Source organism: Chiloscyllium plagiosum, chromosome 6 (genome assembly GCF_004010195.1).
Source record: "Chiloscyllium plagiosum isolate BGI_BamShark_2017 chromosome 6, ASM401019v2, whole genome shotgun sequence".
NCBI lineage: Eukaryota > Metazoa > Chordata > Chondrichthyes > Orectolobiformes > Hemiscylliidae > Chiloscyllium > Chiloscyllium plagiosum.
The window spans coordinates 77,835,188-77,847,795 of NC_057715.1; the positions used below are offsets into that span (position 1 = coordinate 77,835,188).

A 12,608-nucleotide genomic window follows, 5' to 3' on the forward strand; every position below is an offset into this window, starting at 1 on the left:
GTTAACCATGAGATTTAAAATAGTTATAAACCAATTAACATTTCTGAACCTTACCTACAATGTATTATGCCTTTCCGTATCATCACCTTTGGGGAATCACAACTTGAGCGAATTGCAAGTGAAAAAAATACCAAATGACATACCGGATCCTTTATCAATCAAAGAAACAGCAACTATGAAGAATGATGATATCCACATGTTATGCAAACAAAGGCAGAAATGTTTACGTAGCAGTTTCTCAAATAAATTACATTTGTGGAAGGCTCAATTGTTGTATTATAGATGAAGAAATAGATATTCTGTGTTGGGATCTTGTAGAAATAAGTTGAAGGGAGGAGATGACTTACCGACGCAGAATGTGCTCCGAGCTTGACCTCTTTCTTTTGGCGAATAATGCTCTGCAACTGAAATCAGATTACAGTTCTCAATATTTTAAAATGTCACAGTTTTTTTCAAAATTGTTAAACAATTTAAACTGCATGCAGAGGCTATATTCACAAGCAGGTTAAAAATTACTGCCAATTTAGTAATTAGATGTACGGTAATGTACATAGAGGGCTACCATTTAAATATTCACATTAGGGAAATAGAATGAAATCTGTGTCTGCAGTGCAGTTGAAGTTATCATCACACTGCATTGCTTTTCATTATTTTAGTATTCTGTTCAACTGTTTGAGGAGACAGTTCTGCTTTTGAAGATACACACTGTTTGATTAAAAGCATTACATTCAGTTAAGTAAAGGATAATAGGGATAATAAAGTATTTTGATTCAGGTCTCTTTCAAACTTCACAAAATATTTGCAGTCAAATATTATTTCAAAAGAATGGAGTCGAGCAAAGTGGCAACCTTCTACACTTATTTACAACTGAATCCTTAAAAGAAACTTTGAACATTTGAGAAGAAATAAACTAATTTTATGAAAATTAAAAAAAAATCTATTAACCATAATGTTATTGAATTATAGGCCTAAAGTAAGTACTTAAGTCTTGACATTAAACTAACATTATGGAAAGAAAAAATCATAGGGAGGCAATGGGAGTTACATTGTCACATCTACAAAAAAATCACATCTAATCTACCAAGATGCACCCTTTGTCCTGTTTTACAAGAGTGCATTTTGTGTTGAGTACTATCCTGCAGTGGAGAGGTGGAGCACACCGTTAATATTTTTGAAATTAAGCTCCCAAAGGGCAATTGAGAAGATGATTTAAAATTCACTGCTGATGCAAAAGGTTTCTCAGGGTTTAGGAAAAACAGCAATGAAAAGGAAGTGGGAGCTGCCAGCCTCAGTGGGAGCAGTCCTGCCTTCCCTAGCAGTTCAAGGACATTGTAAACCTTTCCCCTATTTATCCTCTCTACCTCCATGTGGTGCAGTGTCTTCTCTTTCATTGCCCCATCATCCCTCAGAGCACTAGGTCATTTGGTCACTTGTTTTAATATAGAGTAATAGCTGGAGAAAATTAATTAACAAAAATGGTAAAACAAGAAAGACGCTATTATTTTATAACAAAAACAGAAATTACTGTTTTGAATCCAGCGACATTTCTTCAGAACTGGACCCAACATTAACTGATTTCTCCCCACAGATACTGCCACACCTGCTGAGCTTGTACTGTAATTTTTGTTTTTGTTTCTGATTTCCAGCAGCCACAGTTCTTTTGGTTTTTATTTACTATTATTTTGTAATTGATATAATCAAGGTATACTGCTTATGCTCAAATACTTGCACTGAAAATTATTTTATGATTTCATATGGAAAGACACCAGTGCACAGTGGGAAATACAATTAGCTGCATCTGACTTTAGATTTGTACTATAATTAGAGTGAAGACCTGGGTATCTTATATTTAATGTTTAAATTTAAGTCAACAAGCTTGACCAATATTGGTTAAATATTTGTATATTGGAATGCTTATTTTTAGAACTGTTTATATTTCTGTGTAAAACATGGATACTGCAATGACGTCTACTGTCTCTCTATTTTCTGCAATTAAAAAAGGTCAGCCTGTACATGCTAGCATTTTATAATTACAATGCTGACCTTTATAGGTGTGTCAGCTCATTAAATAATCTCTAAGTACAGTGATTCATGAAAGATGAATGTTACATGTAGCATGACACTGTACTTAACGAAGTGACATTTCAGCAGTTAAGAAATAGAGAATGGGTAGCTCATTACCACTGTTAGTAGATCCCGTTTTGTGAAATTTCAATGCCCGTCTAAATTAATACTGTTTTCTGAATTGCATGGATCTGAATTTGTACAAGTCAGAAAGAAGCAAAAAAGTAAAATAATCCTTCAGCTTCTTTGGATGAAAATCATGGTTGCAAAATCATAAATAAATTTTCATTAATGTGTCAGTAATTGTGTGTTAGTACCACTCTCCAGCGACTGTGTCTTACGGTCACTTCCAAGTGAGTGGACATTTGTACCACTCTCAAGTCACCTTTGTCTACAGTTCCTTCTTTAGCAACAATTTCAAAATTGCATTTGATGCTGCTGAGTGATAGCATGTAATTTCACTGGCTACCTTGAGGGTGAGGTGTCATTAAAAAAAAATTTACATTCTGGAAATGGTTTGTGTACCTTTGCTTTCTTAATCAAGACTAACATCCGCCCACAAAATCAATCAGCTGATGTTCCATACTGACCATAAATACTACACAGAACACTCATAATTGCATGCATCTGATCAGATACAAGTCTTTCATCACAGATGTCTCTTGTGCCTCAATAGTCTAATGTTACTGACTTTTTGCATTGTTCCTAATTATTTGTGTACTGCCTGTTACATTGAGCAGAAACATTTAATTAAATCCAGTTCCAGATGTTTTACATACCTTTCAAAGGAACTTGTACAGCTCCTCAAATGAGCAGCATTAACAAAAAAAAGGGAAACATTGTTAATGAATCAAAACAGCCAATAACGTTTAGGATATAATATGAAGTAACCCAATTAGGAAACTGATTTGGATGTACACCTCTATCTTATAAAACAGTCATTTCATTCTTTCACAAAACTAGCCTCAGCAACTCTTCAATTATTTGTCCTTACAAATGCCTTTTACTGGGAATATTGAGAGTGCTTAGAGTCATAGAGATGTACAGCATGGAAACAGACCCTTTGGTCCAACTCGTCCATGCCGACCAGACATCCGAACCCACTCTTGTCTTACCTGCCAGCACCGGCCCACATCCCTCCAAACCCTTCCTATTCATATACTCATCCAGATGCCTTTTAAATGTTGCAATTGTAGCAGCCTCCACCACATCCCCTGGCAGCTCATTCCATACACGTATCACCCTCTGCGTGAAAACGTTGCCCCTTAGGTCTCTTTTATATCTTTCCCCTCTCACCCTAAACCTATGCCCTCTAGTTCTGGACTCTCCGACCCCAGGGTAAAGACTTTGCCTATTTATTCTATCCATTCCCTTCATAATTTTGTAAAACTCTATAAGGTCACCCCTCAGTCTCCGACGCTCTAGGGAAAACAGCCCCAGCCTGTTCAGCCTCCTCTGACCAATAAAGGAAAGCATACCAAACGCCTTCTTCACTATCCTATCTACCTGCGACTCCATTTTCAAGGAGCTACGAACCTGCACTCCAAGGTCTCTTTGTTCAGCAACACTCCCTAGGACCATACCATTAAGTGTATAAGTCCTGCTAAGATTTGCTTTCCCAAAATGCAGCACCTCTGGTATTTATGTAAGTTACCTCACCACCATTTTATATATATTCCCTGCGATTGCTATATTTACTCTCTATGTCTGAACAGTAGTGTAACATTTTCATTCCTCCAGTATGAATTGAAACACACTTCCAAAAAATTAAAAAGTTTTATGATTTTCACCCTTCCTTCTCATTAAATCTAGGATGCATCCCAACCAGACCACATAGCATTTTTAATTTGAGGACTACGAAAATTTTAAGCAATTACCAAGAAACATTTGGTTGAATTGAAAATCACACAGGGACAAAAGTACACTAATGCTTATGTCACAGAGGCAGTTCTCAATAATCAAGAACTCTATCTATTTCAACTGGTTCCTTAAACTAAATGTTATATGTAAATAGACACAGCAGGCAAATCAAGGTAAAAGAGCTTGGATTGCAAATTGAAATTGTTTAAGTACAATATTGTGGATATCACAGACACATGACTGCAAAGAGATCAGGTCTAGGAACTAAATATCCAAGGAAACACGCGGAGCAGGTGGGGTTGCCTTGTTCATAAAAAATGAAATTAAACTGATAGCAAGAAGTGATATAGAGTCAGAAGGTGTAGAACCTGTGTGCATAGAGTTGAGGAACTGCAAAGGGAAAAAAAGGCCCCGATGTGAGTTATCTACAGGTCTCCTAGCAGTAGTCAGGTTACAGGGCAGTAAATAAATCAGGAGATAGAAAATGCATGTAAGAAAGGCACTATTCCAATAATTATGGGGGACTTCAATATGCAGGTAGACTTGGAAAAATCAGATTGGTAGCCGATCGCAAGAAAAGGAATTCATGAAATATCTATGAGGTGGCTATTTGAAGTATCTTGTGGCAGAGCCCACTACGAAACAGGTAATTCTGGATTTTGTGATATGTAATAAGGCAGACTTGATTAGGGAGCTTAATGTGAAGGAATCCAGTGGGGGCAGTGACCATATTTATAATAGAATTCATCATGCAGTTTGAGAGGGAGAAGCTGGGATCAGATGTAATGGTATTACAATTAAATAAAGGTAACTACAAAGACATGAGGGAGGATCCAGGAAGAAAGACAGAGGAGCAGCAATGTCAGGAGTTTCTGGCATTAATTTGAGAGGCACAGCAAAAATTCATCCCAAAGAAGAAACAACATTCTAACGAGAGGAAGAGGCAACCATGGCTGACAAAGGAAGTCAAGGACACAATAAAAGCAAAAGAAAAAGCATTCAATGTGGAAGATGATTAGTGGGAAATCAGGGGATTTGGATGCTTTTAAAGGCAAAATATGAAAGTAAGCTGATTAGTAACATAAAAGAAGATTACAAGAGTTATCTCAGAGATATGAAAGATAAGACAGAGGCAAGAGTGGACATTGGACTGCTAGAAAATGAGACTAGAGAAGTAGTAATGGGGAAGAAAGAAATGGCAGAAAAACCAAATTGGTACTTCGCATCAGTAGCAAACCAGAATTTCAAGAGAGTTGGGGGTAGAGGTGAGTGTAGTGGCCATCACTGAGAAGGTGCTCAGGAAGCTGAAAAGTCTTACAGTGGATAAATCATACAGACTAGACCAGATGACTACACACCCGTGTTCTGAAGGAGATAGCTGAGGAGATTGTGGAGACATGGTTGTTGTTCTTTCTGGAATCACAGGGTTCAGGGAGAGTTGCAGAGGACTGGAAAATGGCCAAAGCAACACCAGTGCTTAAGGAAGGAAGGGAGGAAATGATCGGCTAGTTAGCCTGACCTTGGTAAGATTTTAGTGGCCATTATTAAGGATGAAATTACAGCGTACTTGGAAGACCATGATAAAACACGGCTTCATCAAGGGGACGTCATGCTTGACAATCTGGTAGAATTCGTTGGAGGTGGTAGTGAGCAAGTTAGACAAGTTAGTGGGCATGATCTGTTTAGATTTCCAGAAGAACTTTAGACAAGGTGCCAGACAAAAGGCTGCTAAATAAGACCTAAACTAAAGATAATAAATATAAGATAGTTATCAATAAATCCATTAAAAAAATTCACAAGAAACTTCTTTACTTTTAAGTGTGGTGAACATTTGGAACTTGCTACCATACTAAACAGTTGAAAGTGAATAATGAAGATGCATTTCAGAAGATGTTGGGTAAGCATGTGAGGGAGAAAGAAACCGCAAGGTCATCTGATAGGCTTAGATCAAGATAGGTCGGAGGAAGCTTGTATGGAGATAAAAGGACAAAATAGACCAGTTGGGCCAGATGGTCTGCTTCTGTGTTGTCATCTGCATGTATTTCATAGTCTCTTGTTTCCGGAACAGTGTGGAGTAAATTATACAGGATCAGGAGCATTGACCATGAAAATCGGTCTGCATGATTCCTGGTTTTTGTGGTATTATTTTTAATGGGTGAGGTCAGAGTTTCAGGAAAAACAATGTTCCTAGACTACTCAATTCCTATTTCTGTGTGATTTTAAGGAATTCATACTCAAGTACAATATAGAAATGTTAATTGCCTGGCAAGCTCACACACACACTTCTTCATCCTCTAGCTCCCTGCCAATGCCAAATAATCTTGTCCTCCAAAGACACCCTTTCATTCTCATGAACAACAATCCTCAAACTACATTCCACCTTTTCCCTTTCGGACACATTTTGATAATTAGTAGATTCTACCTTAAATCCCCACTAGCATAAATAATTTGGGTGTGAGCATAAGAAGTATAGATACCTAAATTGGAAGAGTAGTGGATAGTGGATAGAAGGTTACCTCAAATTATAATGGGATCTTGATCAGATGGGCCAATGGGCTGAGGAGAGGCAGATGGAGTTTAATTTAGATAAATGTGACGTGCTGCATTTTGGGAAAGCAAATCTTAATACACTTAATGGTAAGGTCCTTGGGTATGTTGCTGAACAAAGAGACCTTGGGAGTGCAGGTTCATAGCTCCCTGAAAGTGGAGTCGCAGGTACATAGGATAGTGAAGGTGGCTTTCCTGAATTGGTCAGAGTAATGAGTATCGGAGTTGGAAGGTCATGTTGTGGCTGTTCAGGACATTGGTTAGATCACTTTTGGAATATAGCGTGCAATTCTGGTCTCCTTCCTATCGAAAGGATGTTGAGAAACTTGCAAAGGTTCAGAGAGGATTTACAAGGATCTTGCCAGAGTTGGAGGATTTGAGCTATACGGAGAGGTTGAATAGGCTGGGCTGTTTTCCCTGGAGCGTCGGAGGCAGAGGAGTGACTTTATAAGGACTTATAAAATCATGAGGGGCATGGATAGGATAAATAGACAAAGTCTTTTCCCTGGGGTGGAGGAGTCCAGAACTAGAGGACATAGGTTTGGGGTGAGGGGGGAAAGATATGAAAGAGACCTAAGGGGCAACTTTTTCACGCAGAGGGTGGTACATGTATGGAATGAGCTGTCAGAGAAAGAGGTGGAGGCTACTACAATTGCAACATTTAAAAGGCATCTGGATGGGTATATGAATAGGAAGGGTTTGGAGGGATATGGGCCGGTGCTGGCTGGTAAGACTAGACTGGGTTCGGATGTCTGGTCAGCATGGACGAGTTGGACCAAAGGGTCTGTTTCTGTGCTGCACATCTCTATGATTCTATCTTAAACACTAGTAGCAGTCTTCCAGGCAGAATACTGTCAAAGGTTCTTTAGATGGCATTGCCATTCCTACTAACAACAATCTGGGGTTATCACTGACCAGAAGCTGAACTGAATCAGCCATGTTAAAAACTGTGACTCCAAGGAAATGTCAAAGGTTGGGAATTCTATGGTAACTCAACTCTTGTCTCCCCAAAGCCTGTTCTCCACCTACAAGGTCAAGTCAGGAGCGTGATGGAACACATCCCACTTATCTGGATGAAAGCTGCTTGAGTAGTACTCAAGGAGGTTGACACCATCCAGATCTAAGCAGATTGTTTGATTGGTACTTCAACTACTATCTTCAACTTTCACTCTCTTTACCATTGACTCAATATGGTAGATGGTAGAACCTCGCACACGTACTAACAGTAAATATCCAAAGGTCCTTTGACAGTATATTCCAAACTCATGACTTTTAACATCTATAAGGTCAAGGGCAGCAGGGGCTTGGGAACACCACCACCACCTGTAAGTTCCCCTCCAAGTCACACACTATTCTGACTTGGAACTATATTGTTGTTCCTTTAATGTTTTTATATCAGAATCTGGAACTCCCCTCCAAACAGCACTGAGTGTCACTACATTCCAAGGAGAACAGCTGTTCAAGAAGGCAGCTTATCATGACCTTCTTCAGGGCAATTATAGATCAGCAATAAATGCTGGTTCTGCCAGCTATACCTACATCATATGAACAAATAAAAAGAAAGCTCCACTTTTCAAATTTCCACGTGGGATGTCACTTTTTTAAAAAAAAGGCTAAAGAGATTGAGCTGACAGGCTCTTCCCCATTTGAATTCTTTTTGTTAGACATTTACTTGATTATCATGAATGTAATTCTTAACTTTAGATCTGAGAGGGTTTATAAAAAAACATTATGCAAGTGGTTATATCACTCAGAATTTTAAATTTAGGGAGATAAATTAGTAAGCTTGGTAGTGTATTACTGGACAAGGTTAAAGATGTTAACAAATGATTATATTTGTTTCTCTCAATTTTCTAACAGCCACCCTTAATGTATTTTAATTTTCAGCATGGTAACCAATAAAGGAGGCTAGATATGAAGCAGCTGTGAAAGTGGACTAGTAATCTGCAAGCTTTATCCAATATTCCAAAGAATGTGAAATTAAATTCCACTGTGGCAGTCTGATCATTAGAATTATGTTTAGAAAGTCTGGAAATAAAACCGTGGGATCAGAAAAATCACCAAGTTGCTGGATTTTTATTATTATCCAACCAATTCACTAATATCCATCAGGGAAACAAACCTTCTGTGTTCACCCAGTCTGACACAAATCTTGCTCCAGCCCTTAACTCTTAACTGCCTCTTGAACAGCTCTCTTTCATGACTAAGTTGAAGAAAATCAGTTGCTGCACCACCTTCATATGACAATAGTGATTGAACAACAAATCGTGGCTTTGTCAGTGACGCCCATACTGAGGATGAGTTTATAAAAATAATCCACACTGCAATGCAGTTACAGAGCAAGTTTGCCCAGGCTGTATTTTGTACAGTAGCTTCAACATCTAATTACGTACCAGGATAGTCCCATAGAAAATAAGCAAAGGCTGCTGGCTAAATTCTGTTGGACTAAAACCTTTTGCCTTCTTGCCAAATATTTTGATACTTAATAACATTTTATATCATGCATCACTCCATTTGTCTGTCTTAGATGAAAGCATGATAACATGAGCATGTCTGTATGAGGCAGTCATTGTGTTAAAATAATGAATGTTTTTTTTCTTGGGGAATGAAACAGCAGGCAGAGACAATGTGTAAAATTATTCAGGAACTCATAAGTTCCAAAGGCTTACAATGGAATGCTAAACAAATAAATATGCATTTCAACAAAAAATGCAGTATTGTAGGGATAAAGAAAAGTAATTAGCAGTTGCAAAATATTGATAAATAAATATTCCAGTAACTTAATACTTAAAAAATGCCTTAGGACACAACCTTTTCAAGATTCCGGTTTTCTTACAGAATAACAGCCATAACGTTTGTTTTGATATACCTCAGTTGAAGTTAATTAGATGCTCGTGTATTTGATTTTTAATAGGTTTTTAATTGGCTTATAAAGATCTAGAAAAAAGGATACTGCAGCTTTAAAATTCTTTTAAAATTCCTGCTGGCTTTGATCCGGTGAGGGACAGATTTATGACTGTTCAGAGAAGATGGGCTATGAAATCATCCCGTTGTGAGAGTGCTTGATGAGACACTTCAGCATATACATGAAGCTCCTTTTTCTAATGTTTTGCTTCTCTCCCCTCCCTACTACTTCTATTCAACTAGCCAGAAGACTAACCCTGCCAGACCTCAATACATCATCTTCATGGGATTGTATCACTCTAAAGCCATTGAATTACACTGTGCAGCAGACATGATCTGTAATTGAAGAATTTCTAATGGAGGTTGTGATGATTCTATAATCCATTTTTAATCTTTCACTATCTTACTCCTTAAAGAAATGAAATAAAGAAAGAAACTTACAAATGGAACAACAAGGCAAATGGAACAAAAAATTCCAGTAACTTAATCTACTGTGAATTTTGCAGCCTTCTGGTTTTTACAGCTTAGGAGTATTGCCTATTCAATATCTAACTAGTTCCACAGACTTCACTTCTGAAGCCAACTCAATTCTAAATGTTTTAATTGTGCAGCAAGTGTCTGAATGTCAAAGCAAACTGCTGCTGGCATGAAAACATAAGTTGTCACTGGTGATCCACCTAGCCTTTCACTTGCACATCAACAGAGATCCCTCAGGAAAAATAAAACAACATAGTTATTTGAAAAAAAATTACTATCATAAGCAACTGTAAAAGCAAAACCAAAGAAATATTAACAAACAAAATAGGTTATCCATATTTAGCTGTTAGTTGTAGCTCATCTTTAGTTATAAAATGAAAACTATAACAATTAATCTTTTGCCATTAAAGAAGTAGGTATAGGTTTTTATGTAAAATTGGGAAAGTGTCCAAAATGAACTCTGAGGTTTTCTGACTTAGAAATAACTGAGTGAATGCAAAAAAGTGCCAGACTCTTTAGTAATGTCTGAATGTGATGTCAATTAAGTTTACATACTAAAGATTTCTGGATTTGAGATAAATGTCAGTTAAACTGTCAGTAGAGTGAACTAACAGACCTTGCAAATACCTCTCTGTAGGGACTACTTAAAAACTAATTCTCTTAAAAGCCCTGAAGTTTGACACTTGAAACTAGATCCACATCTTCATAATTGTTCCACGTGTGTGTGATGTCCCTTGGTTGAGGTCAAGGTTAGATAACGTTAGATCAAGAAACTAATGCATCCATTATATTTTCCATCTTGACTTTCCACAGAATTAGCACACATACAAGAACTACACAAAATTTTGTAAACATTAACTCTAATATATCGACCTAGGCAACTAATATAACTTCCATTGGAAAAAGATTTAAAAGAGGTTTGGGAAGACAATGGGAAGTGTTGTTCTTCGTTCAACGTTGGTACATTAGGATTGGGTACAGGAAGAAATGGTCTGATTACTTCCTGGAAGAGTGAATATTTTAGATTTTCTGCTATATTTTCAACTTTTGTGGGTGAATGGAGATTGGTGGGTGGGGACAGAGAACTGCATTCCTTTAAATATCCTTGTTGACATTGTATCACCCTAAAATTTGCCACCCATATGGAAATATTCCTTGTTAAAAACTCAGCCATTTTCTTTCATAAGCAAGTGTTGATCACAAATCTGATTCAAATGTGCAGCCGTAGTAAATGTTTTTTGGCGTGTGCTAAAGTTGGACTAAAAACCATACTTGGCCTAGATATAGTACATTTTTCAAGACTTGGGCCTATGGTGTGGGAAAATGAGCAGGATTGGGGTAAGAGTACATGGCATGATAAATGAGTGATGAATTTGCCAAGAATCTTTTGCCTGAATCAGAATTATGCATGGAGCAAGCTGCCTATAAACTGTAAAAAGCTCCAAAATGTACGTGTCAACAAGCCACATAAAGTCAGAGAGATGTATATACCCTTTGGTCCAATTTTTCCTTACCGACCAGACTTTCTAAATTAACCTAGTCCATTTGCCGGCATTTGGTCCAGATTCCTCTAAAGCCTTCCTATTCATGTACCCATCCAGATGCCTTTTAAGTGATGTAATTGTACCAGCCTCCATCACTTCCTCTAGCAGCTCTTGTTCAAACAAAAGTAATTATATTTATATTATATGCTTCACATAATGTGGGGTTCAAAATGGTTATACTGTGCTAAGTGAGCTGAGCATTAAATGAGCAAACTTTTCATTGAAAGGTTTTATTGTTTGGAAAGGGAACAGATTGAAGATCCGTGCAACTTTTTCACCATTATGGCCCAAGATTTGCTGTCAGGATAACAATGAGATGAATTACATTTCTATTATTGACACAAAGATATCCAGTATCTTCAGTCAAGGAGATGTGCAGTTAAAAATCATAATGCTGGTGTCCAAATTGCATTGCTCTCAGCTTTGTGAAAATAACATTTACAGCCTGCCTCATCAGTGAATTGGGTTAAATGATGTAAAATGTCATATTTCTGGGGCAGATATAAACTAAACTCATCACAGAAAGTTATGTCTTGTCAGTTCAAATCTAAATTAACAATGTCATAAATGGTCATTTCTTCCAATTCCATCCCTGACATTGAGAATTAATTATTACAAGTGTAGATCTCATGACAAAGAAGCAATTTGCACAGAATGTAATGGTCCTGGTTTCTGACGCCACAATCCTTATTGTGCATTCATGGACAGACAATGATGTGTAAATCGAAGTCAGACGGGTGGCATTACAGGAACAGTGGAAACATGCTTTCTGAAATTGGCCCTAGTAGGGCCCCGAATTCTAAATGTTTTACCGCACTGGGGGGGGGGAGAAAAAAAAACTTAGTCCAATCCTGTGAATGTGGTGTCAGCCATATTTAGTAGCTATGGCACCAGCACAGGTGACTTTTGATCCTGCATGGCAAAATACCAAATTTCAGTAAGAGTGTCTTGCAGCCTCTACCTATGAAGTGCAGATGTCCTCCCTAACCCTCACGTTCCTTTTGAGTCACTGTCCTGTGGCCCCATGACCTTCCAGCCCATCAATCCCATTTTTGTTGAGTTCCTTTATAACTATTTATGTCTGCACTTCACACCCAGAGTCCATGATTTCAGAAATTTCTAAGCCCTTGTTGGTGTTACACAGAGGGCAGCTCTACTGTGACCTATTGAAACCCCTTTCCAGAGTTCCAGGTTCCTGTCTATTCACTAAGA

At 37.8% G+C, this 12,608-nt stretch overlaps 1 protein-coding gene across 2 annotated transcripts in view; it reads right to left on the bottom strand.

The window, feature by feature from the left end:
- Positions 1-12,608, bottom strand: part of micu2 (mitochondrial calcium uptake 2) — a 452,381-nt gene that overhangs the window by 78,044 nt on the left and 361,729 nt on the right. For both annotated transcript variants that reach the window (XM_043691938.1, XM_043691937.1), the window contains one exon: positions 348-404. In XM_043691938.1, coding sequence (XP_043547873.1) covers positions 348-404 — 57 coding nt within the window. The remainder of the gene's footprint in view (positions 1-347; positions 405-12,608) is intronic.